Here is a 27,015-nt window from a genome sequence, read left to right on the forward strand (position 1 = left end):
TCAAGAAAGGATTTACTCCAATCCACTTTGGGTGAAGCTCGACAATAAAAATTAGAAACACCATCACTGGATCTTCTGGACTGGAGGGTTCTACCCCTGTGGGTGCTAGTTTGAGGAACACCTTTAATTCAGTAGCTAATAAACAAGTCATGTACATGATGCATGGCTACCATTTCCAAAGCCCCTAAAGTTCCCTAACCTGCCAGTTCCACGGATATGCGTAATAGAACAGTAAATTCTGTATCTGTAACAAAAATAACAGTCTAGGGTACTACAAAAAAGTTCGAGGAACGCGCTCTGTAATGGGAAATCTTCTGCTGCGAGGTTATTTGAAGGGGTTCCAGTAACCAACACCTTATAGTCCAGAAAATACAGTCATTTTGTGTTTAGAGGCTTTCAGCTGACCGTTGCTTTATAGTCCAGGGGACTTAAGTTTCCATCCTTTGGCATTTTTGAAAACCGTATCTTATTAGTTTCAACTTTGCTCGGTTAGATTTCAGTTCACCTCCTTCCAGAACAACAAAAAAAATAAAAATAAATTTTAAAATAAAAATGTAATAATTATAGTAATAATAAAAATAAAACTGACTTTCAGAGGGAATAAAAGTGTTCAAGCGCCTAAATACACACAGCTGTCAGTCAATGCAGAAGTCCGGTGTGCAGCACACACTCTTCACACACACACACACGCGCTCACCTGCACACGCTGACGTTAGAAATGTCCGCAAAAAGCTCCTGCACGTCAGCGGGAAAAAGACGACGCCACTTCCAGGAAGCACCGATGAGGGATGAGACGCAAAAAGCACGACACACTCCTGGAGCGGAATGAGGTAAAGGTTGGGGTCGGGTTAAAGAAAGGACGGCCCCACACTGTGGAAGATTCCAGAAAACATGAGGAGGACCTTCGTGTTTTTGTTTTGTTTGTTTTTGTTTTTAACACAGTCCCAGGCTGAGGAATAAAACCTGGACTAGATGGCCATTTTCAGATACAGTGTAATGAGAGGATGCAGAGGAAGAGAGTGACCCACGTCTGAGCATGGAGTCATCACAAGAGTCCACCTCCGCTCTGGAAACAATACAGCACGCATCCATTTCGCCACACACACACGCACGCACACACACACGCAGCTCCTTCCAGAAGGCCCTCCCTCAGTCGTCATCCAGCGCCTCCGTTTTAATATCGCTGGCCACACCCCCTGGGCGAGACAGGGCCAAGATGCTGTGATTGACAGCTGCCATCTCCACAGCAAGGGAGATGGGATCCTGATGGTCTGCATTGTTCGTGCTGTCATCCTGAAACAAAAAACAAGAGACACATGATGCCATTAAGCATATCAAATAGTCTAAAAACATAAATAGCTGTAGTGTGTCGTTTGTTCATTACCTGGGTCGGTGATGTCGGCTCGAGCCTGTAGAAACCGAACGGCCGGGCCAACTGTCTCTTCTCAAAGTAGGGCAAATCACAAGCCTGGGTGTACATGACCAAAAAATAAATCCATTGTACAAGTAATAACAATGCAAAAACACCTCACATCCTAGATATCAGCAATCTATTAATTAATTATCTAATGCAATAATACTGATTGAACACCAGAGGTCCCAATTATATGCGATCCATAAAGCAGGCTGGTCACATGATCGCATTACATTGCGGCGGCTACAGATATCGGGCGTTTTAGCCGACTTTAGAGACCTTTTATTTGTTTTTGGTTTTTTAAAAGAAACATCGCTTGTTATGCTTGTTTCAAGTCGATAATTTTTCCTCAGGTCAGTTTATTTATGCAAATGTTAGGGCAAAAACTGTCAAATCTAAAGGAGAAAGCTTCATTTTGGCACCAGCATGTTTAAAAAACAAACAAACAAACAAACAAACAACATTAAAAAAAATATATAAAAAACACACCAATTGGAGAATTCAACAGCAGTGTAGCTTAGGAGGTCTTTTAAATCTTTGCTGAAGTTTAAAACCAGAGGTAATGTAATAAATCAATGTGCAAGTATCAGTTAAACTCACATCACATGACTTTAAACTTCCGGGCTGATAGTGGGATTATTTATCCCTTCATGCACCAACCAAAACAATTAGCATTTGCATATATTCAGAAGGTCTTTCAGATATGAGAAGGCAATTCCAGACAAATAAAAAATAAAAATAAGACAGACATAATTTGTCTTCAATCTTCACTTGATCCTTTCCAATGTTGTAGTCAAAGTCAAGTCATGTTTATTTCTATAGAGTTTTTCACAAGAGACATTGTCTCAAAGCAGCTTTACAGAATTTAACAGTAAAGGTGAATGGTGTGCATTTATCCCTGATGATCAGCCTTGTTGACTGTGGTAAGGAAAAACTCCCTTAGATGTTATGAGGAAGATCCTTGAGAGGAGACGCAAAAGGGGAACCCATCCTCATTTGGGTGACATCAAAAATCTTTCAACAATACAGGACACTGGAGAGTGAGAACTAACATGAGCACTGGAGTGTAAGATTATGAGTAATGTTCTTTCAACAGTCTTTTACAGTCATTGTGGTTATAAAACTAGGAGCTACTGAGCAACTCATAAAAAAGCTCAACATTTGCGATCATCACAGATAGTAGTAAATGCAAAGTTTATCCTGGGAACACTAGAAAATACACTTCCACAATCCAGTGGCCATGTAGACACACTCACACCAGTGTGATGTAAAAGTCTATAGTGGATCCCTTACCTGCTCAGTGTAGTCGTTGCCATCGATGTCGTCGCTGTTGGAGTGGCCGCCAGGACTCTGCACGTCGATTCCGTGACTCTCCAGGATTGTGGCTTCTTGGAAAAAAGACCCTGCCATGACACATCTGAAGCTACTTAAAAAACCCACTAAGCGACTAGCACACGAGACCAAGCATGCATTCATCCATGATCTGTACACCTGCCCCCTCCTGCGTTTATAAACACACACTCCCTCTTAAACGTCGCAATTATAGAAATCCCATTCCCCCCCCGCCCCCATGTGTCCACTAGGTGCTAATTTTGTACTAATAAACCAGTAAAACGTTTTCTAAAAGTTGAATGGAAAAATGGTTTCAGAGCTTTACTATTTTTTTTTCCTCTTCTTTTTCATTTGTACAACAATGAACTGCACCATCACAGCTTATGCCAAGCTGTTTATGATGGAATAAAATACAAATGATGCAAATGTACAAAATAATACATCTGTGCATCGTTAATCTGTGTACATCACGGGGTCTCCAAAGTACGACCTGTGGACCAAATATGGCCCCCCCCCTCACGTTTTCAAAGAAATTTAAATATAAACTCTCTGTATTTGAGAAAGGTTGGCTCTCAGAATAAACAAACTATCGGCGAAAATCCATACAGATAGTTTTTCCACCTTCTGGTCCGCTGTGGTTACGAGAGTGGCCTCTAGAGGAGAATCACTGAGAACACGTGTTTGTTTCAGAGAGCACTATTATATTTCTTAGTTTCTAATGAATTATTTTTATAATTATATATTTGAATAATATTTAATATTTATTTCACACTTTCACAATTCAGTACAGTTTTATGTATTTATAGTACTATTTGACTTTTTTATTATTCATTATCCAGGTTGATTAATCAGTTTTTAGCAAGTATGATCTAACCTAGCGCTCCGTAAAATCCACTCAATAAACCTTTACTTTCAAACATAAGCCCAATTATTTCTTAGATTCACCCAAACAGCCATAAGCAGATGCATAAGCAAGTAAATGTTTTGATTTTAAAAGCAATGAATATTAAAAAGAGCATTATTACGACCACAATGACATTTTTTCATAGACTATATATCTTTTAAAAAGTAATGCTAATTTTCCTGCATGGTGTGGAACAAAATGATAAACTAATCTAGCATAATAAATACATTTTAGATCGTAATAAAATCTCCACAATAATTCTGGTAGTCACTCTGGCCCATGTAATTTTCTGTTACAGAACCGGCCCCCAATAAAGAATGGAAAAATAATGTAACTCCCACAGAAAAAAAGTTTGGAGACCCCTGGTGTACATGATTGTCTATTTCTCAAGCCTTGACACTGAATACAACCCTTAATTTACAAAAAACACAGATGGGATGTCAGCAAGGTTGTGTTAGCAATAGCACGGGAACGCAGGGCTAAGCTGTTTTGAATAAATCTTGCCAATGTTTAGAGCACTAACAAAACTGTTAAATGCTTCTCGTTTCAGGAATGCCATTTTTGATTTCTCTCTCTTGCAAAGCTGTTACTGATTGTGTAGCATAGTAGACAGTCGTTTATTAAAACCAGAAGGCATAATTTTACTTAGGACAGTAATCAGTACAGTAACAGCAGATGGCAGGGGGGATAAAATGACTCAAATACGCAATAACATTGCATAAACGGAGCTGAAAGACCTCATCGCCGACCCTGTTTGCACCTGGTGGTTTCATGCCTCCTGGATCAGGATTCGGATTTCAACCACATGGATTTCAATGTGTGGTCAAATTCCATCCTCAGAATGCCAGATTGAAATTCCACTGTTGTATCCTAACTAGTCTACAAATGAGCACACAATACTGACGACCCATTTCCTGTGTTGCTCCTTGTTTCCAGGTGCTCTATGCAAAGAGGATTCTTGGAGCGGGGATTCCCCAGGCAGTTAAGCTCATGAACATGCCGCTTGATGGGAGCAATGCTACGCCACCCATCAGGAGAGAAAGAGAGAGAACGCTTTGTTGTAGACGGTGAGGAAATGCCTCCACTGAAGGGTGAATAGTTGCAATCGGCAACAATAAGGTCGCTCTAATCAGATCACATTCGGAGCATTGAACATACTGCTTCAAAACACTGGGACAAATTCATAATCGAGCAAAGGGGTGCGAGTTAATCGATCGCATTTAGTTTGAGCAACTGGATTGGATTCCCCTCAAAATGCATGAAATGACCAAGACTTTAAGACCAAGATTTTACTAGAAAAGAAAGCGTGAAAACACTTTACCAATGTTGGCCCTCCTCTTGATCTCTTTGCGACGGTTAGCAAACCAGTTGTAGACCTTCAAGGACGTCACTCGCTCAAAATCGGACAGCTTTTTCCCTGCAAAGACCAGAACATCTGCCATGGACACGGACATTCCTCCTCAAATCCAGCTGCTTACAATCAATTTCACATGTCCTTTTTATATATAAAATAAGATTACGAATAAAGAATAAAGTCGAAAATATTTTGAGAAATATCGCAGAATTGCAGAAACTGCTGCTTTGCATAAAATGGATGTGAAGGATTTGGTTAAATCTCAGGCTGCACGATTTGGGGAAAATGTGATTATTGTGGTCAATATTGCGATATAATAAAGAGTCCCCTCGATTGGTTATCAAGGAAATTGCACACATTAGTGTTCATGCTAAGTTATGTATTTGTAAAACTAATATACACACACACACACACACACACACACACACACACACACACACACACACACACACACACACACACACACACACACACATATGTGTGTGTGTATATATACACACACTAATTTCTGGACTATTAAGCGCAACCATATATAAGCTGCACCCACTAAATTTGACACATTTTTATTTTAAACTTAAATAAGCCACACCTGTCTATAAGCTGAAACTAATGAACTTTACACAGGCTTTAATAAAAGACAGTGTCTGTTACATGGTGTAACGGGTGAAATATGTTGTGGCTCCTTTAAGAGCAGAGCGGTATTTTGGGAATAGCCTGGCACCGCATTTTTCTGGTGTTACTGCTTGTGTGGAGACCGAGGAATATGTCCTTATTATTTTCTGATGCTCATTTCTAAGTTTCTTTGACTAACTCGTAACGCTGTTGCCAAGAAAAATAAAAAAGCAGGAGTTTTGGAAACCTGTCTGTGCTTATATGATTTCAGTTGCAACTGGAGTTAGCGAGCTCTCCCTTCATCCAGACTCAACGCGTTACAACGGCTTGTATCTAAACAGTAGCCGACCAAGAAAGTCATTGTTCACTGTCTTCCTCATTCCTTTCACATCTATTTCTCTCGGCAGTTTATCTTTTGGCATCGTCGTGCGTTTAAAAAAAAACTTTTTTTTCTCGGATGCCGTGCAGCTCAGAACACAGGTGGGGTGCGTTTTTCGTTTCCTTTCGGAAATTTCATCGGTCTAATGTTATGGGGTTCCAGTTTTTTGGCTTGAAGTTTGTGAAACCGGGAAAAACCCAGGAAAAATTCATAAATAAGCCGCAGGGTTCAAAACATGGGAAAAAAGTAGCGGCTTATAGTCCGAAAAATACGGTGTGTGCGTGTGTGTATATATATATATATATATATATATATATATATATAAAAACACACATATTTATCTATATATGTTTTCAACAATAATTAAAAACAAATTTGCACAAGATATAAAAACTTATCCAAACAAACACGGACTGCCCATTTTAATTATTTACTATTTTTCTGCTGAAGTTTAAGATACAGTAAATGTTTACATACTTGAATTCAGGCAATTTTGCAAACATTAACAATTCCATAAAAAAAAGGTTAACACATTTAATGTTAATGATTTGTATGGTGTAGGAGTGGAGCATTCTGGTGGGAGGGCAGAGCCATGGGGGGTTACTATAGGAAACCCAGGGTTCGAAAAGCAAGAAACGGCCCTGTTTATGTAGGATGTAACAGACATGAGACAGAGAGAGCGAGAGAAAGACAGAGAGAGAGAGATACACACTGGGCAAAGCTCTGGACAATGGCGTCTGCTAAATGCCACAAATGTATGTGTAAATGACTGGATAAATCTCAGCCGAGGTGTGAACACTGTGCTAAATAAAGTTAACATTTGAATAACGCGTGTGTGCTTGTATATTGTTTACCTACCCGGCTTTTGTATGACTGCGTTGCATGCATTAGCGATCTCCTCTCTTTTGGCTTCATCAGGATACTGGTTGTCGTTGAAGTAGCTATGAAGGGGGAAATACAGCTGTTGATTTTGGATATGCATGTGCTTTTAAATGGGAATGAAGACAAAAAAAAATCTAACAATCCACTGCATAAAACCTGTCCAGACCTGCTAATGTTAACAGCAGCTGTCAGTGCTTTATTTGAGAAGAAAATCTTGTACAGTCCTGTTTCTTTTTCCTAACTGGAACACAAAGCATGCAAATGTGTTGTTTTTGCACCTCATCCCACCCCCTCAGTCAATCTGCACTCCTGATTTGCCACATACAGTTTTCCGACTTATTCTCAAGAGTGTGAAAGTCTCACCAGTATCAATGCCTCAAATATTCAGATCTTTACTCAATTGCATGGATTCAATTTACTGTCTAAATTATTTTCAGCAACTGCATCGACACAGACAGACAGAGACAGACACTTTATTCATCCCAATGGGAAATTTACAGCTTCCAGCAGTATCCACAAACATAGGTAATAAGGCATGCAATAAATACTACTAAATACCAAACTGAAAAGGTACATTAAAGAATAGAGTCTGTGCAAAACACAGTGTTTATCGAGTCCTGTGCGACTCAAAGCGTTTTGGAGAGTTCTGTGCAAACCGGAGTGTTAATGTGCATAGTGTACAGTGTGTAGTACAGTTCAGCTGAGGGAGTAGAATTGAAGAGCCGCATGGAATGGGGAAGGAACAACTTCCTCAGTCTGTCAGTGAAGCAGGGAAATGACAGCAAACTTTCACTGAAGCTGCTCCTCTGCCTGGAGATGATGCTGTGCAGTGGATTGCCCATGCTCAGGTGAGCCCACTCCCATCTGAGGAGCAGCAGCTGGAAAAGCTCTGGAGAAGAAATGTGATCCGCACAGCCCCGCTGGCGCTGTCCAAGTGAGAGTGGGATCGTGTGGCATGTAGATAATGGCGTCTTCCACCTCCACATTCTCCTGGTACGCAAACTGAAGAGGGTCGAGGGCATGGCGGACCTGAGGAGTCATGTGGTGTAGCAGCACCCGCTCCATTGTCTTCATTATGCAAGATGTCAGGACGTCTGGCCTGAAGTCATTCAGCTCTCTGGGCCGTGGCTGCTTTTGGAACTGGGATGATCCAGGATGTTTTCCACAGCCGCGGGACCCTCTCCTGTCCCAGGCTCAGGTTATAGATGGGCTGTAGAGGGTCTCCCTCCTTCAGCAGACGTGGAGAAACTCCACCAGGCCAAAGTGCTTTGCTAGGACAAAGCCTAATCAGCTCTCTGCACACCTGGTCTGCCGTGATCGTGGGTGGAAGCTACAGTTAGTTCCAAAGGGGTAGAGAGAGCGGAAGTGGGGTGGGGGTGCAGTGTACAGCTGGTTCGCTCTTCCCACATCTCCTTCAGTGGTGTTACCCCGCTTTAGGCTGCATCCGGTGATTATCTTCATCCCTTCCCACACCTCCTTCATGCTGTTGTTCTGCAACATCTGCTTCAGCTTCCTCTTGTACTGTTCCTCTGCCTCCCTGAGCTGGACTATGGGTTCCCTCTGCACCCTCTTAAGCTTCTGCTGATCACAGTCCTGAAAGGCCCTCTTCTTCTGTTTTAGAAGACCCTTGATGTCGTGATCCAGGGCTTGTTGTTAGCATAGCAGCATACAGTTTTTACCGGAACAACGTCCATACAGAAGTTGATGAAGTCAGTAGTGCAGTCAACAACCTCCTCAATGTTCCCAGTCTGCATTACCGAAACAGTCCCTCAATCTGCTCTCCCTCAGGTAACACTTCCTGAATGAGTGTATGGTGGTGGGTCGTCTCCTCACCCTTCGTTTGTAGTGAGGCTGAAGCAGAATAAGGTATGGTCTACTTGCCCCAGTGCAGGCAGCGTGGTGGTGCTGTATGAGTCCTTTAGACTGGCATACAGCAAATCAAGTCCTATTATTATTATTAGTCCTATGCTTATTGATGCACGTGGGGAGCGAAGGCTGGTCTGTGTGGTCCGGTCTACTGTAACTCAAACTGCTAAAGAAGTTGATGTTAATGCTCGAAGGGTCCGAACTGTTGGCAGCACAAGGTGGACCAACACAATCTTAGGCAGGTGGTCATAATGTTTTGCCTGATCAGTGTGTAACCCGTGAACACCACTTCTGCTCTGATCACCACAGTACATTTCTTAAGCTTGAAATGTACATGTCAGGGTGGATATTAATGGTAGATCACTAAAGCTTGTTTCTATTATATATTTGGGGGTTGAAAGCTCAGCTACTGAGGAAATAAGGTAAGGGTTACTGATCGGAAAGTTAGGGGGTTCAAGCGTGGGTATCACCAAGCTGCCATGCCACTTCTTTAGCAAGGCTCTTAACCCTTTATGCACCATTAGGCGCCATTTCATGGCCATCCCTGTGCTCTAAACCCCAGCTTCCCAACATCTCTTTGATATGAGAATAAAGAATTTCACTGTGCTGTAACGAAGATGTGGCAAGAATAAAGCTTCTGTTTTTCTTTCTCTCTTAGGGTGGGTCATAGAGACGTCCCAAAAACTTACACAAGAAATTGGCAAAAATTTAACTAAACAAAATACACAATACAAACAGTGAAAGTGCAAATATTAGAAGTTCCAGCTATGACCTGTTTCAAACAAGCTGAAATGTTTGCATAGACATTATGCATTCACTCATGTAGACTCGCATCCAATAACACTGCTCATCACGGAGTCCATGTGTGCTTGCAATCTTGCTCTCACGCTCACCTCTCCATCACAGCAAGACACTCTTTCCTCCAGGTGAAGCGGCTGCCTCTGCGTAGGCGGAAGCTGCCTGTGGCTGAACTTATTGGGGGCGGAGTCTGACGCCACTCAATCTCATCCAGAGTCATGGGGGCAGGACGCATGTTCAGAGTGGCACCTGAAAACACACACAGACTTGTGATTATTGTGGTTATTTGAAGTAGGTTAAGAAATAGAGCAAAGTCATAAGTAAATACAATGTGGTGATTATGATGATCAGTTCTGCACAATGGCGCACACGCATTTCCAGCAGTGTGTGTGTAAACTCAAGCTAACAGGAAGTCTACAGCAACTCAAACACACTTTCAGGGTTGCTACACATTTTACATTTAAAAAGTTCCATACTTTTCCAGACTCAAATATGCAGAGTTCTCTAAAGACCGTACTAAACATATGAAATAACGATTTTAAATCCCAACGTAGGTTACAATCTCTGATGTATGTAACAGTCAGAATCTCTGATGGATGCTATTATATTACCAAATAATTGTCGCAAGGTTGCAGCTGCTGTAGCTCATACAAATTCAATAAACAATGCAATATTTATTATTTATGAATAAAATTTTTTAACTGTAAACTTTCAATCCTACAGCAAAAGAAAGATTGTTTATGTGCAGTTAAACAATAAACAACAAAACAGAACTAAAAGGTCAAAACAAACATCTCTTGGCCATGTCCACACTAATAAGTGTTTGATTAAAAACGCATCATTTTCTCTCTGTTTTGGTTTTTCGTCCACACGGCTACAGCGTTTTCAGTCAACGAAAAAATAGACAAAGTTGAAAGAAAGAAAAACAAATACAAAAACAAAAAACCCACCAAAAAAAAAAAAAAAATTTTTGAAAACGATTTAAAACGCATCTAAAATCATTGCAGCAACGTTTAAAAAGCCGGAAAGTAAGTAAACGCCTTTTTTTAGATGAAAACAGTTTTCAGATGTATTCGGATTAATGAGCCTTTGTTTTTAAAAAATTAAATAAAATAAAAATTATATTTCTCATACTCCTATCTATCTATCTATCTATCTATCTATCTATCTATCTATCTATCTATCTATCTATCTATCAAAAGTAGTATAATTTTTTTTTTTTTTTTTTTTTAATTTTTACAAATTCTTAATTTTATATTTTAGAAAAGTGAATGCAAAAACGGTATGGACACATTTTTCAATACTCTACGCTTTTTTTCTATACTAATCCAGACCTGAAAATCGAAATACTTTTTCATGCTTTTCCTAAACGTGTAGAAACCCTGAACTATGGTGAGCAGAAAAGCCTCTCAGAAGTCACAACAGGTTAAGATGATCCTGTTCCCTCTGTTGCGAAAGATTCCTGTGCTTTACTGTGCTGTGCATTCTGAAAAGCCTTTCTGTTCCCCACACTTGCACCTGCTCTCCTCTGACTGCAGAACTGCTACTTGCTTGGGCGCGTTTTGATTTCTGCAGAATTATGTGTATAAGCTTTAACGATGGAGTTCGGTGGAAACGGCAAAATATGGTGAGGTGTTCACTTTGGTACCTCTTAAATAGCTGACATATGTAACTTTGTATGGAATTATCAGAAAACGTCTTGAGTAAATACTAAGTATTATTCAAATGTATTAATCTAACAACAACAACAACAACAATGCACACAACTTGGTTTTTCACATTACTGGATGTAGCTCATGATGACCTCACTGTACTGTAAGTGCACCCGCTCGGTCTTCTCTCATTTATCTGACTTTGTATTGCAATCATGTACTACTCTTCTAAAATACTGGATATAAAATAGCTTTTTGGCACACAAAACCCAAGTAAACAGGAAAGAAGTTTCTGTGGTTAGAGTATCACTGAGTAAGCAGATGGCTAATGCTGAGTAGTATTGTTACCAGATTATCAGCGCTACCAAATATAACCACACCAAAAAAAAATGTCTTTGCATTCAAGACATTAGAGCTAAAAGCGAGAAGCTAATTACACAAATTAATTAAAGAGGGCTATAAAGTTCATATTGCGCGCACACACAAGCACCATCAAACCTGGAGTGGTCTTTTCCAGCTGGTACCAGCGATAAAAGGCTCGTTTCTTTTGCTCACTCAGATCAGATCCCTGCTGCAGGAGCCAGTGGGAGATCCGACTCTGACTGATTCCTGAGAGAAAGAGAAACAGACAGACCAATGGTGCAAACAAAAAAAAAAACTACAAACAATAAAATAGCAAATTAGTAGTAACAATTACTTTTATTTGAATTGAAGAAGTAACATGGTGAAATCAGTGCATGCAAGGCCAAATATCAGGTTAAAAGTGAGGACCTGCTGAGAACCAGAGGGTTAAATTTAAATTCTTGATGAAAGACCTGTAGGTTGAATGTCAGACCCTTATGAAAGTCTCAAAAGAAGAAAAAAAATAAAAAAAAAAAAACCCACTAACCTGTGACCTGGGCCACAACTGCCTGAGAGATGCGCCGGTTAGCCAGAAAAGCCTTGATCTCCTCTTTCACCAAACTGCTGTCCCTCCTAATCACACAGATGTCACACATTGATGAAGCATGAAACATCCAAGCAGCTTTGTGCCCCAGAAAGCAGCTCCCTGATAATGTAATGAAGACACTGGTTTATATAAACTTCTAGCACTGAGGATGTTTCTTCAGTGTCAGGTCACTTGTAGCCAATGTGAGCATTGGGGTAGTGAAATCATAAACTCATTAGAGATGCTTAAATGAATCATCTAGTCCAGTGAAGGTGTGTAAGCTCCAAGTTCAATGCCTAAACTCTGGTATTCGGAAGTTCCAGAAATCTAAACCACTATGTCAAAGATTGTAACGATGTAATAAAAATGCTAAGCTAGGTATTATTAAGGAAACGCATACAAACTACATAAATCTGTGTGTAGATGATGTCTCGTCACAGTGTCTTAGGAAGTATATTGTGTTTACATAAATTTGACTATTAGCAGTGGCGTTTTCTCTTGGCTGCACATAAGAGGGATTTTCCGAGTCAGGCTAACATCTGAGATGGGAAAGGTTGTACATCATCCATGCTGAAAAATTAATGCAATGACATGCATCTGTTCAGGGCAAAGATCCCTTTTTCAATCCGAACTTACAAAAAAGCACACAGAGCGGCTGAAAATAATTGTTTCAAGTGTGTGAAATTGTGTTACCGGGTGCTGTTAATGGTTTAAACACTTGATGTGGCTTTACATCAGGGCTGTAGCTATCGATTATTTTAGTAATTGTGCGTGCTCTTATCCGATTACTCGATTAATCGCCGGAATAGTGGCTAAAAGTACTTTTTTAAATTATTATTAAATAGCAATACTAAATATACAAAAGAAAGTAAGGCAGGTCTCGTAAATTTTTCTAGAAAGCAAAAATTATTTTAATTTTGATGCTGAAATTGCATACAAGTATATCTGTTGACAACTAAACCCATTTAGTGCATTTTATTGCCATATTACATCAAAACACAAAAATAAAATAGTCATATACAGTGGAACCCGGTTATGTCGATGTCCTAGGGGGTTGCCAAAAAGCATCGAGATAACCGATGATAGAGATAAACGAAAATCAATATGGCGGCAGTATATTACGTGCTTAAAATTTCTTTATGTACATGATGTGCGTTAATAAATGAGAATGTGCATGCATGTGTTTTTAAAGGGTTTTTTTTACACAACAGCGTTGCCGCGATTTGTTTGATGAAGGCATGCTATAAAAATGCACATACATGTTTGTTAACTGTCAGGAATCCACCTGCCACGCCCGCTTCGGCAGGTGCTTTCTCGGCCGCTTTCTCTGAAGCTCCCGGCTTCAATCGTGCACATATGGTGCTCGTTTAGCATCATCACCAGCTCCTATTTAAACTTCCACACTCTCACTGTCCGTTATTGTTGGTATATGTTGGTTCACGGCGGTTGTTGTTATCGCTCATGCGTATCCCGGTACGTGCCTTCCCACCGGCACTCTCTCAACGGCTGCGCTTTTCTTCCCAAAGCGCATCGCGTTCCCCCCCCGATCCTGCCGGTGTTCATTCTATGCTTTTACTGCTCATCCCACGTTCCGCACCGCGCTTCTACCAAGTGCGGCTTTCACCTCCCGTTCATCACATAACATTTAACAACAAAAGGCATAACTAACAGCAGAGATTCACCAGTATACAATACAACACCTGTAGCAGCTGTAAGGCTTGATTTTTCCACCACTTTCGCGAGTTCCTCTGCGGCTGCACCGAGATAACTGACGTTAAATGGTAAATTTTTTCCCCCTCGTGCTCGACATAACCGATAAAAAATGCTTAGACAAAGCGAGAATTTGGCGGTTCCACTTCAAAAACGTCGACTTAATAGGGTTGTCGAGGTAACCGAGGTCGAGATAAGTGGGTTCCACTGTATTTAAAAAATTATAAATAAAAATACATTTTATATGACTGAAAAATATAAAAAGGTAAACGCACTGTACTTGGTTTTCTTTATGTTTTAGTTTGAAATTATCCCAAACTTTGGAAACTTTCGGTCGTTTTCTTTGGCCTGATTCTGACTTCATGTCTCGCAATTCCAACTTCATTCAACACAATCCTGACTTCTTTACTCTTAAACATGTCTAGTGCATCCACTGTGATCCATGTAGCCTGAACGGCTGTAGCCTCCTCTGCTTCATCGGTCGTGTTCTCTCCAGTGATAGTAGACTTTGTTTGCCAAATCCCTTTGAATCGCGTGGTAGCAAACCTTTTTTTTTATGTAGTAAAAACGGGCTTTCACATAAATCTACTCCCTGTTCCTCAATTTTTTTTTTACTCTCCAGCATCTTCTGTGTTCACTAGTCCAGATCGCTCCAGCAGGTGGTGCGTCAGTAGTTAAAATCCGTGGGGAAACGCAATGCTCCGTGTGTAGTTAAATAGACTAAATGGAGCATCGAGGTGAATAATTTGAGGAATCGTTTTAGCTCTAGTTCTAATTGATTTAGAATAGAACACCAAGTATCATGCTTTGGGGCAAAACCACGGTTTGGAACACCACAAGCTTTGCTCTAAAGAAGTGAGAACTCCAGGCATGCAACACCTCGCAGTCCACCAATAACCATGGAATTGATCAAATATAAAACGGCAGTTAAGTTGTGCTACACCTATGCAGTAATGTCCATTTAAGATCTGTACGCATGTCAACTTATCATTGCGGAAATAGTGTCGATAAATAAATAAATAAAAACACTTATCTAGCAGTTTATCTTGGACTTTATCTTGACCTGAAACTCATACAATACACATTATGCTGTACTCTTTTGTACCAAACTGTACACAGTCACTGTACCCACTATTAGCATACACATGTAATATGAAGGAAACATTTCTTTTTCAACTGAACTATTTATAAAAAAAAAACTAGCCGTATGTCGATAAGAGTAAAAAATAGAGCTGTGTTAATGCTTTATACAAAGCACGTTATGGGTGTGAGACGGATCTTTTAAACTAATGTTTAAATAATGTTTCTTCCTAAAATGTAGTTAAGAGTTGAGTTCAGCTAGCATAGTAGTCCCTTTTTCTCTTTTTTTCTATAAAGTATTTTCCTTTTTTGGGGAGAAAAAAAAAAAAAAAAAAAAAACACAGTTTGACTGTACAGACAAAATGTTCAGGCAATAAAACCTTTATTATACCATATGTCTCAGTCCAAATTATTACACAACTTGACAAGAAACCCTACACCTGGTTTAACCAGTATTTTGGCGGGAAACAGATTAAAAACACTGATCCAAGCCTGGACTTGTGTTATATTATGTTGAAGGCGTTTCTCTTCTCACCTTCTGATGAAACTGCTGAGGTCAATGTCTGTGTTTTAAAATAAAATCCAGTCATGTTACTACTATTAGATGCTACTTCACCAATCTCACTGCATCCCAGATACAGGCTTGAACCAATACAGAGAAGGTGCAATTCTACTCAGATGTGCACCATGTTGATTCTGGAACATCGACGTTTCACAATAATACGTGAACACCGCACGTGTGCGCTTATTTATAATTCCTTCAGACTGCTAGCTACATAGCCAAGTGCTAGACTTCTATTCTTTATATGATCTAGTCAGAGTAACTCTCTCTATGTTCACCTCACAAATTAAATCTAGTATCCAAAATTTACCAGCACATTTAATATCATCAAATTAACACTAGCAGCTTTATATATTAAAACCAATGATCATAACAGCTTTTTAGCAAGAGAGCTAACATCAGCTACTACTTCACCCTGCAATTAAAACCAACAAAAGTTGCCATCCAGTGTCGCGCGCTACTCATTTGTTGGCGACACAAAATTGCAAACAGCTACCAAGTTACCTAAAAGGTATATTATTGCCAATTACACCAATCAGGCAAAACCTTATGGTCACCTGCCAAATACAGTGTTGGTCCCCTTTTGCTGCCAAAACAGTTCTGACCCATTGAGCATTAATAGAATCAACTTCTTCAGCAGTTTGAGCTACAGGAGATCATCTGCTGGTTCGGACTACACAGTTCAGCCTTCACTCCTAACGTGCATCAATGAGCCTCGGCCGCCCACAACCCTGTCGCTGGTTCACCACTGTTCCTTCCTTGGAGCACTTTTGATAGATACTGACCACTGCAGACCAGGAACATCCAACAGGAGCTGCAGTTTTGGAGACCCAGCTGCCTAGACATCACAATTTAGACATCTAGACAACTCAAATTTTACACTCACCAATTTTTCCTGCTTTTAACACATCAACTTTGAGGACAAAATGTTCACTTGCTGCCTAATAACAAAGAGAATAATAAAGAGATCACTGTTCTTCACTTTACGGCTCATAAAGTTATGCCTGATCGGTGTATAAAGTCTATAGCATCCTGGACTGGGTGTCGATTTACAGAATAAAACTAAATCGTTGATATAATTTGATAGGAATTTTTTTTCTGATCACTGACCTCATCAAGTCCTCGACCTTGTCGTCAACATCCATCTCTTCCTCCGTCCCATCAAACCCATACGGCCTCACCGCCACGGCTGCCGCAGTGTTTCCTGCCTGATAACGGGGTGGAGACAGTTTCCCGTTGGCTGACCCGTTTTGCGTAACAGCGACCAGTGAGACGGGTGGTGAGGTGGCGTAGCTGTTGCTCGGTGACGGGGAGAGGAACTGAGTCTGCGTGGCGGTGGTGGCAGTAGACACGGCCATGTGGGAGGTGGAGCTTTCATTGGTGCCATGTGAGGGGGCGGGGTCAGATCCAGAGGGAGCAGGGCCACAGGAGGAGGAGGCGGAGCCACGGCGCCCAAACTTGTCTCCGTGCTCTCGGTCGAGACGCTCCAGTGTGTCCAGTGCATGAACTATCTCGGGCTTGGTCATGCCGCTCCGCCGTAGCCGCTGCAGCAGATCAATCTGCTCGATGGTGAAGCGCGGCTCGTCTGTATACTGGGACATCCTGGTGAAAAAAGGAGGGAAAACATTTTACATTTCTGTGAGACAAGAAACTGGGTTAAGCGGTAAATATTTAGACAGCAGGGCCGGAGATCATGAAATATGACTTGTCTGTATTTAAGACATTTTTCTCGACAGTCCTGGTCATGTTAACCAGGTTAATTTTTACCCATTTTACATCTGTGAGAAGTTTAGGATTCATGGTTATTCATTACAGCTTTAGGGGTTATCAGTCAAGCAAAACTTGTCAGCATATTTGAGTCCTAAACTTGAAATGTGAAACTTAAATAAAGGCAGCAAGCAGAAAATGTATGCTTAGCAGAAACACTTACCCATAATGCATCTGAGCAGAAGTTTATAGTTCAAGGTTGGAATGTTGAAGCGTATGTGTACTCAGGCATGCAAATTACAGGTAAACATATAGCAAATCTTTCCCTTATATGGTGGGTTATTATAAATGTGTCAAGATAAGATTACAAACAGTGATGGAACCGTCAGTCAGGGGGCATAAGCATGAAATGAGACTTAGAATATGATCTTAATTTGCCATTAAAGCGCACGGAAATGAAGCTACGCCTCAAAATGGCTGACATTCCTCACAGCAGAACGACTCTGCAGCACGTCCTGACAATAAAAAGGAAAATCCTTTTTATACGTGACCTAATTCCTCCCGTCTGGAAACGTTCTGCCTTCATTAATATGGCTCATTGTGACTTATGTCTGCCGTTGCCATGGAAACCCTTCAGCAGTGATATGTGATTTCCTCAGATGGTATGTAATCTGATTTACTTCAACCATTCTGAGGCATTTTACATCATACGGTCCAAACCAATTCCACACAGAGAGGAAATAGATAAGTCACATTTCCAACTGTGTGTGATAAGAACAGGTCAAGCTACATAAAACATACATAACCAAACTTTATATATAAATAAAAGGCTATTATTCAATGCATTCATCACGGCCATTGTTTAAGTATGTTAACGGGTTCGGGTTTGAAATGTCATCAAGCCAAACAGAATCTATATATAATTATATGGTGTTTTTCTAAGATTCGTCTTTGTTTATTTTAACACGTTTACGATTAGTCAACTGCCAAGTGTCTTCCTGTCATTTCAACCATATACATTTGGTCCAGTTCACAGCAAAACTACACATTCCTCCAGCACACATGTGCTACATAAAACAGCCTAAAGTTACATGAGGCAGAACAGAACTAACTAAGACATCACAGGACTATATGAAAAGAACATGTATATACAATATGACCCTTTAATTGTACACAAATCAGTCATAACATTAAAACCACCTGCCCCTTGTGCTGCTAAAACAGATCTGACCTTGTCGAGTATGGACTCAATAAGACCTCTGAAGGTTTGCTGACGTATCTGGCACCAAGACAAAACCTGAAAATTCAAACATGTCTATCCAGCACAAATGCACAATTAATTGACTTGAAATCGTGCAAATTTTAAGGGCAAATCAACGCTAACGGGTTTTACAATATGGCAGGAACGCCACTGCCATGAAGGGATGTACTTGGTCTACAACAAAGTTCAGGTTCAATGCATCTCAAAGTAACATTCACATGAATGCTAGGACCCAAGTTTTTCTTCTCTCGGACCCAAGGTGTATACAGATGCTCATTTTCCTACTTCAAGCTAATAAATTTTGAAATCTCAGGCCATATCCGGACGTTCTCCTTCGAAAACTCATCTTTTTCCTTTCCGTATCAGCCTTTCGTCCACGCGGAGACGCCGTTTTCGGTCAACAAAAAGACGCTTTTTGAAAATGCTGGTTTTAGTGTGTTTAGTGTAGACTTAAAAACGGAATCTTTCAAAAGCAATAAACACATTTTTAGTCAATGTCGCAAATTTTCAAAGCCAGTTGTAATGGAGGCTACATGCGTGCCGAGTTATCATCCACAAAGAGAGTGAGACAGTATAATGTACAGGTATACAGTTAGACAGTCTGCGAGTGGTGATAACTGGACATTCCGATGGACGCTGACATTTCATCATGATAAGAGCTTCAGTAATGTACTGTGGCTTGTTGGTTCCAGAAAGGCTGGTTTGAGTCTTGCAGAAAATGCAGATCTCCAAAGCTTCTCTCTCACACACACACACACACACACACACACACACACACACACACACACACACACATCTAAAGTTTACACTAAACAGTGCAAAAAAAACCCATCCAGCAACCAACAGTTCTGCGGATGGAAAACACCTTCTTAATTAGAGACAGTCAGACTGGTAGTTTTTCCTTGCCACAGTCACCATGGCTGCTCATCAGGGATTAATGCACACCATTCACCTTAACTATTAAAATTCTGTAAAGCTGCTTTGAGACAATATAACTTGACAGGAAACCCACAGTAACTCAAAAACTCTCTTTACAACTGTGACCTTCTGTGAGCATCTTGAAGGCACAACAACTCGGACCTAAAGTCTGAGCAGCTACAACAGCAGAAGCCCACGTTAACTTCTGTCAGCCAAAAATAGAAATCTCAGGCTACAGTGGGTACAAGTTGGACAAACAGGAAAAGCATTGCCTGGTCTAGCTACAATATTGCATTTATGAAAGAAAAAGAAAATGAACACCACTTTCTGACCAATCAGAAGAGAGCATTAAACAGCTCCTTGGTATAATGATATATAAAAAGTCTGCCCAAAATCCATAAACCCAGGCTTAAATAAATCACACATTAACCTGGTATCTCTAAGCCACTACATACAGGCTGAATGGAAAATTCATGCTAAATGGCTAAGCAATTTTTTTTAAACATTCCAGCTACTCAGTTAGTTTATACTCCGAACATGATGAAGCATTCAGACTTGTTCTTGGTGTCAGCCAATTACATTATAATTACTTTTATGTTAATAAATGAACAAGCAGTTTTATAGTCTATGAGATAGAAAGGAGCATCATGCCATATGGCGCTCTCGGATTTGCGTTTGTTCTGTAACCGAGTGCCTCAGGTCCATTTTCCATCATCTTGCCAGCGTGTGTGCACAAGTTAAGACTAGAGGTCAGGCCTATTGTGCTGCAAATTAAAAAATCATTACTGAAAAAAGCTACATGAATCCGTTAAACATGTCTGCTAAGTTGCAAAGACAAGAGCAAGAATGACAAGTGTGTTCAGTTTTTCCACTAAGCTAATTGACCAATCAGACTGTTCCTCACCAACGAGCTCCGGCGCGGAGTCAACATGCAGAATCAACTGAGGCCGTCCGAACCAAAGCCAACGGTACGGCACAAAACTAAAGCCGAACGCTCGAAACACATTTGGAGAGAGAACGATAGTAACACCTGGAGAGAGAACTAGGATAACAGAGAGAGAGAGAGAGAGAGAGAGAGAGAGAGAATGAGAGTAACATTTAGAGAGAAAAAGAAAACGAGAGTAACGTTTGGAGAGATAAAGAGAGAACGAGAGTAACGCCTGAAGAGAGAGAGAGAGAAAACACAAGAGTAACATTTAAAGAGAGAGAACGAGGATAACATTTTGGGGAGAGGGAGAGAGAGAGAGAGAGAGAGAGAGAGAGAGAGAGAACACGATAGTAACATCTGGAGAAAGAGAGAATGAGGATAACATCTGGAGAGAGGGAGAGTATGTTTTTGGAACTCTATTGTTAGTGAGCTGTTAAACAGCTGTAGTTTGGGCTACAGGTAGGCACAGGTACAAAAACCTGGTAACAAGTGCACTGATTCCAGAGTCTCGTGTTCAATATATGCGTTACATTTAAGCAATATTCTTTATTACATCTTATTAATTAAGAATTAGATTTTATGGCATGAAGGGGGAAAAAGAAAATTGGCCAAACATAATGTCAGTCTATATCAGTCGACTGTGGTTCATTTTTGTAATTGTGTTTTACAATTTTTTTTACAAATCAATCACTAGGACATGTAGGGGATTAACCAAGCATGGATCAAGTGCAACTTTGCTTCGGTAGTTTTGCACTGAAATTAAATAAAAAAAAATTATTATATATATTACCGTATTTTTCGGACTATAAGCCCCTACTTTTTTCCCACGTTTTGAACCCCGCGGCTTAAACAACGAAGCGGCTTATTTACGGATTTTGCCTGGGTTTTTCCCGGTTTCACAAACTTCAAGCCAAAAAACAGAGCGACATAACATTAGACCAATGGAATTTTTGAACGGAAACGGGGAGGAAAAAAAAAAAAAAAAAAAAAAACAAACTCACCTGTGTTCTGAGCTGCACGGCATCGGGAGAAAAAAAGGTCCATCGGGTGATTTTTAAACACACGACGATGCCAAAAGAAAAACTCTCGGGAGAAATATTTGTGAAAGGAAGACGGTGAACAATGACTTTCTTGGTAGGCTACTGTTTAGACACAAGCCGTTGTAGCGCGTTGAGTCTGGGTGAAGGGAGAGCGCGCTAACTCCAGTTGCAACAGAAATCATATAAGCACAGACAGGTTTCCAAAACTCGTGCTTTTTTATTTTTCTTGGCAACAGCGTTAAGGGTTAGTCAAAGAAACTTAGAAATGAGCATCAGAAAATAATAACGACATATTCCTCGGTCTTGCACACGCGCAGTAATACCGGAAGAATGCAGTGCCAGGCTATTCCCAAAATACCGCTCTGCTCTTAAAGGAGCCACAACATATTTTACCCGTTACACCGTGTGTAACGTGTCTTTCGTTAAAGCCTGTGTAAAGTTCATTAGTGTAGACGGCTTATGTTCAAAATATAAATCTGTGTCAAATATATGGGTGCGCTTTATAGTCCGGAAATTACGGTATATAAATTTATACCAAAAAAAAAGATGTACTAAATGGACAAAAATATTTGGACATCTGTCTACCACAAACACAAGGCACACAATTGTATAGAATGTCCTTCGATGAATTTGCATAGAATTTTCCCCTACACTTGAACCAAGAGATCCAAACCTGCTCCAACATGACAATTCCCCTGTGCACAAAACCAGGTCCATGAACATATGGTTTACATTGGTTGGAGTGGAAGATCTTGATTGACCTGCTACAGAGCGCCGACCTCAATCCTACTGAACACCTTTTGATGAATTGGAATCTATTAACCGAAATCTGCAGCTTTACCTCAGACTGTCACTGAAGAATCCTTTCCCAAAAACTCCTCACACATAACACTTAGTTATTCCTTTAGCTGCATTTATGTGGAGCACTCCTTTTTCAATCATTTTCCAGCCTGAGAACACCAGTTTAGATTTAACCTAAAGTATGGGATGCATATATATATATATATATATATATATATAACAAAAAAGACAAAATAGAAATAAAACAGATGAGCTGTGACTTCAAAGCACTAAGCCTATAAAAATTTTTTTTTATATAAAATGTGTAGTTTTTCCATTTGGGAATGTTACAAGAATGCAGGACAGATGCCTAAACCTAACTGGTTTCATTTAATACTTATAAAACACTTAAGTAGGAAAAATGTAATAAACGGGCAGATTGTTCCCTTTTCTTAAAATAGGCCACGTCATGAGACAAGGGCATGAGAGACTGACTGCAAGTGATAAAGAGATGCATACAGAGCAGGAGGAGCGAGACTAACTGGCATAAAGCAGCACTTATGACACACCGCTGTCATCTGCAGCAAAAAACCCTAATCGTCCTGCATTTAATCAGTGCACCGATGGCCAGGTTGCTATAAGACAGCATAGAAAGGAATAGCACAGTCACCCCACAGGTTGCGCCACTTTCCTCAGGGTCATAAAGCACAGGGAAAGCTAGGCTGCAGCAGTGACGCTGCAGGTGCTGGTTAGCAGCGGGAGAAGGGACTGCGTAAGACGAGTCTCGTTCACCACTGCAAGGCACTGCACCAAAAAAAGAAGAAGAAGAAGAATGATAATTCCACTTTCTTCAAACATCAACACACACCTACAGGAAGCGAACACGAACGTCGATTATGCGCATTCTAAAAAGATACGCGGTATTCCGATTGAGTTTTTATGAAGCGCGCCGGGTTTGCATACATCCACGCCGCCATCTCTCATTTCCTCTCATTTCAGAGAAGAAAAGAAAGGAAAAAATAAATAAATAAATAAAACACACAGAAGCGCCATTTCTCTGCGTCGCCATTATGATGATAAATGATTTGTGCAGGAACGCTTATGGCATTATGATCCCTGACACAGCCGCAGCCCAGATTTTCATTTACTGCCAAAAAAAAAGGTTGATTTGTGAGAGGAATTTGGGTCACAGTGCAAAATAAAAACAGATGAATGACTTAAAATGAAAAAATAGATAAAAATCTCTGCTACTGCGTCACCGTAGTGGAGTAAAACGCATAAACGTTTTGTGGCCTTGATACGTGTTTTAACAAGTGGAACTACATTTACCTTTAATTAAACATTATAAACCATTTACACACTTAAGACTTTATTTACTATATTAAAATTCCAGAAAAAAAAAAAAAAAAAAAAAAAAGATGCATCCTTGAGAGTTCAGTTGAGGAGTATTGTGTCTCCATTCTTCTTAACAAACAACCTTGAATGCATACTTACTAAAACACGTACAATACCAACAATACTCAACCGCCTTTCACAGCATCCTCACCAGGTTAAACTATACAAAGGAAGCATTTACTGTGTATCTGTTCATGAGATCTTATGTGGACCACGACCTGTAGGTTTTCCCCCAATAAACAACATCCAGTCTGAAGATGTTCCACAGAAGGTTATACGGTTTACCAATTAAAAGACAACGCAATGCGACATCAGTCCAGACGATGAGAAGAAAATGTGAAGGAGGATAAAATATGCAAATGTCGTTTCCTTAACATCAATCTCTAAATGCGTTATATTGCGTGCGAGCATCATGAACGAACTCAGAAGCTCCGGTTTTGTGCATTAGGATGAATCATGGCATTTACAGACTCGTGGTTTTGGTCCCGATTTAACCACATATACATAATTTGACGTTTGGCTGAAGTGCACACAGGTGAAGTGATTTAAACGTAATGAGAGAGTAATTCAAGTTCAGATTATAGTCGATCCATTAGTATCATAAAGTAATGAAATTGTGTAATGATCACCTGCATCAGATATCAGAATAGGGATGTAATGCATATTAAAAAGGTGCAATTGGCTATTTTTTATACCTTATTTAAACAAATAACCTGGAAAATGTGCAGAACTTCTGTAACTTTTGTGTAAAGTCTCTGAGAGAGAAAAAAAATAAGTTTTGAGAGAATTTTTTTTTTTTGCGGATGCCTGTTGATAAAAACATCTGGCAACCAGATAGAACAATATCAAATCTTTGTACACGGACAACAAAAAAACTATAATCCTGATTTCTTTAAGGTGTATTTTCTGAAGCGGTCGTATCAGTCACTCTTCTACACGTGATATATGAATTCGCAGGGGGAACTTTGGGGAGCAGCGATTTGCAAATCTTCGTCGCACTGAACATACATTATTGAGCTGCACCTCATACACGCGTTGAATGGGACTCAAAGGAACGAAGTCCACCTAAGATCTGGAGGACAGGGCTTCATCAATCAAATATCAACCTCACCTATCTGAGCTAATCTTAAAAAGGGAAAAACATGTAATACAGAAATCCTAGTGCAATCATCACTATTGTATTATAAAATGGACCAAACGTGATTAAAATCTAATAATACTCAAAAACACAAGATATCATATAAAATACGCCCAAATGAAAGTGTAGCAAGATGCACATCATAACTACTCCAGTCATATAAATATAAGGCCTCAGGCTTTGTGGGCTTGGCCTGCAATAGCTTGATTGCAGCAAACCGCCCATTATAAGCCAAAAATAACTCCACTCTCAGGATCGTGCTGAAATAAATAAAAGATCAAGCCATCCCTCAATCAGCCTGTACACTCATCCATGCTCATGTGCACCAAACCTGGTGCATTTAAGTGTATTACTTCTGGATTCTTTTGCAACAATACATGGGGCTTAAATAGAAGAGCTACATTGCTTCTGGGCTGAATTTCTAACACCGTCCTGACCTTTTGCAAGGGGAAAAAAAAAATCCCAAGACTGTTCATGTTCAGTGTGCTGAAGGAGGAAGCTTAGCTCAGCACAATGCATGCCGGTTCCACTGGCAAGATCATGCAAAAACAGCACATGGATAACAATAACCATCATTAATACTGATGCATGCAATTTCAGTTATTTAAGGTTTATATATAAAAAGGTAAACGCACTTAGAAGTGTAATTTGCATGCATTTAATAAACAAAGTGACATACAAATGTGTGCATTAACGAGATAACCAGCTTCACCGCTTTTCAGGTAAACTTTTAAGAAATCAGATGTTATCGTGTTTTTTCTCCCCTGCTAGCTGAGAGGCTGGCGCGCGCGCGCACAAATACACTGAAGCGCGCGCACGCGCTCGCGCTCTCTCTCTCACACACACACACACACACACACACAAGTTAAACTAGCTAGCTAAATAAATTCGCATCGATATCCAGAATCTACATTTTGATCCGTGCATGCATTCAGGTCTTTTCTCTAAAGCATTGCAATGCATTGGCGGACTGTGTGTTACAGTCTGGATTCAAGGCCTGGACCATATACACAAATATATCATAAAACAAAGATATAAAGTCGCTGCTAATGGCAGGCTAATTCCTCTTTAGAAATAAAGAATGCAAAGTCCTACCTTCAGGATAGATGTGAATATTGCGACCGTCCCAGGCCAGCAGAGCATTTACTGACTTCCCCGAGTGCTGACGACGAGCAAATCCCGTTTATTTTTCACATCTGAATATCGTGCATGGATTGTGTTTTTCCTGCAGCCCTGCCCCGGCCCTGCTCACTCGGGTTCAATCAGAGAGGCGGACTGTCTCGCCTTTTGTCTGACTGACAACAGCGAGGTTGCCATCAAAACCCGGAAGCTCTTCACCACGAGCGTCATGGGAAATGTGGTTCTACAAGTGGGAACCGTCGAGGCTGGTTTTGTTTCCCACTTTGTTTCACTAAATAGCAATATGAAGGACAGTATGTGGTGCCAAAACATTTTCCTGTGAAGGGCCAAAAATCAAACTTGATCGAAAATGCTTCATTATATACAAACTATATCAGAATCATCTTAAAAGCTTAAAATTGCTAAGTATGATGGGTCAAGGAATTTGACATGGTGTGTGGTGATAAACAAATATAAAATGTTTTTTTTTTTTAAATCTAGGAAAATAAATGAAGTTAAGGACCTAAAGAAAGTTCAAGTTAAAGTGAGGCAGTGCAAAGATCATTTTCCCGAATAAGTAATTATATTGCAGGGTTGCAATATAATAGTCTTTATTGATTGTGTTACATCCTAAATAAACTGTGTGAGTTACATTACTGTAATGGTAGTGTTTATGAAAGCAGGTCAGACATGTTGGGTGGATGCTTGGTATTAGTGATCAGGTTGAATGAGTGATCAGAGATTAGTGATATCTTAGTGGGAATGTTGCAGTGTGGGGTTTTGGTCCCGATGGTCTGCAGCTTCCTGCCAGAGGGAAGTGATTGAAAAAGTAAAAAGAAAAGAGGAGTTACGTAGGGATTGAATAATGGAAAGCTGCTACAGTTCCCCTAATTTATGATTGAGATAGATAGATAGATAGATAGATAGATAGATAGATAGATAGACAGACAGACAGACAGACAGACAGACAGACAGACAGACAGACAGACAGACAGACAACTTACAAAACTGTATATAATGAAAAATTCACAGAATATCCTATGTACACTACCTGTCAAAATTCGCGACACTCCTCCTCCTTCAGCGGTTTGTCTTTATTTTATTTTATTATTAATCATTGCACAAGACAACAGATGCTCTAAAGAACAGTAAGAAGGCAAGAAATCTCACAAATGAACTCTTGATAAGGTTCACCTGTGAACTGAAAACTATTCAAGGTGACTACTTCATGAATTAGATTGGAGAATCCCATGAGT

The 27,015-nt window shown here is 40.1% G+C and overlaps 1 protein-coding gene across 3 annotated transcripts; it reads right to left on the bottom strand.

Moving 5' to 3' along the window:
- hmbox1b (homeobox containing 1 b) lies at positions 1-25,930 on the bottom strand. Of its 3 annotated transcripts, none has more exons than XM_046836179.1 (10): positions 25,736-25,930; positions 16,584-17,075; positions 12,083-12,168; positions 11,692-11,802; positions 9,637-9,790; positions 6,854-6,936; positions 4,972-5,067; positions 2,708-2,799; positions 1,385-1,468; positions 1-1,293 (listed from the first exon to the last, which is right to left on the bottom strand). In XM_046836179.1, exons 2-10 carry the CDS (start codon positions 17,072-17,074, stop codon positions 1,150-1,152), a joined length of 1,341 nt encoding a protein of 446 aa, XP_046692135.1. In that variant the 5' UTR covers position 17,075; positions 25,736-25,930; the 3' UTR covers positions 1-1,149. The 3 variants fall into 3 exon arrangements, with proteins under 3 accessions (XP_046692135.1, XP_046692134.1, XP_046692133.1); XM_046836178.1 differs by having other exon boundaries at positions 2,708-2,802; XM_046836177.1 differs by having other exon boundaries at positions 2,708-2,817.
- Positions 25,931-27,015: the final 1,085 nt, after the last annotated feature.

Source organism: Silurus meridionalis, chromosome 23 (assembly GCF_014805685.1).
Source record: "Silurus meridionalis isolate SWU-2019-XX chromosome 23, ASM1480568v1, whole genome shotgun sequence".
Lineage (NCBI taxonomy): Eukaryota > Metazoa > Chordata > Actinopteri > Siluriformes > Siluridae > Silurus > Silurus meridionalis.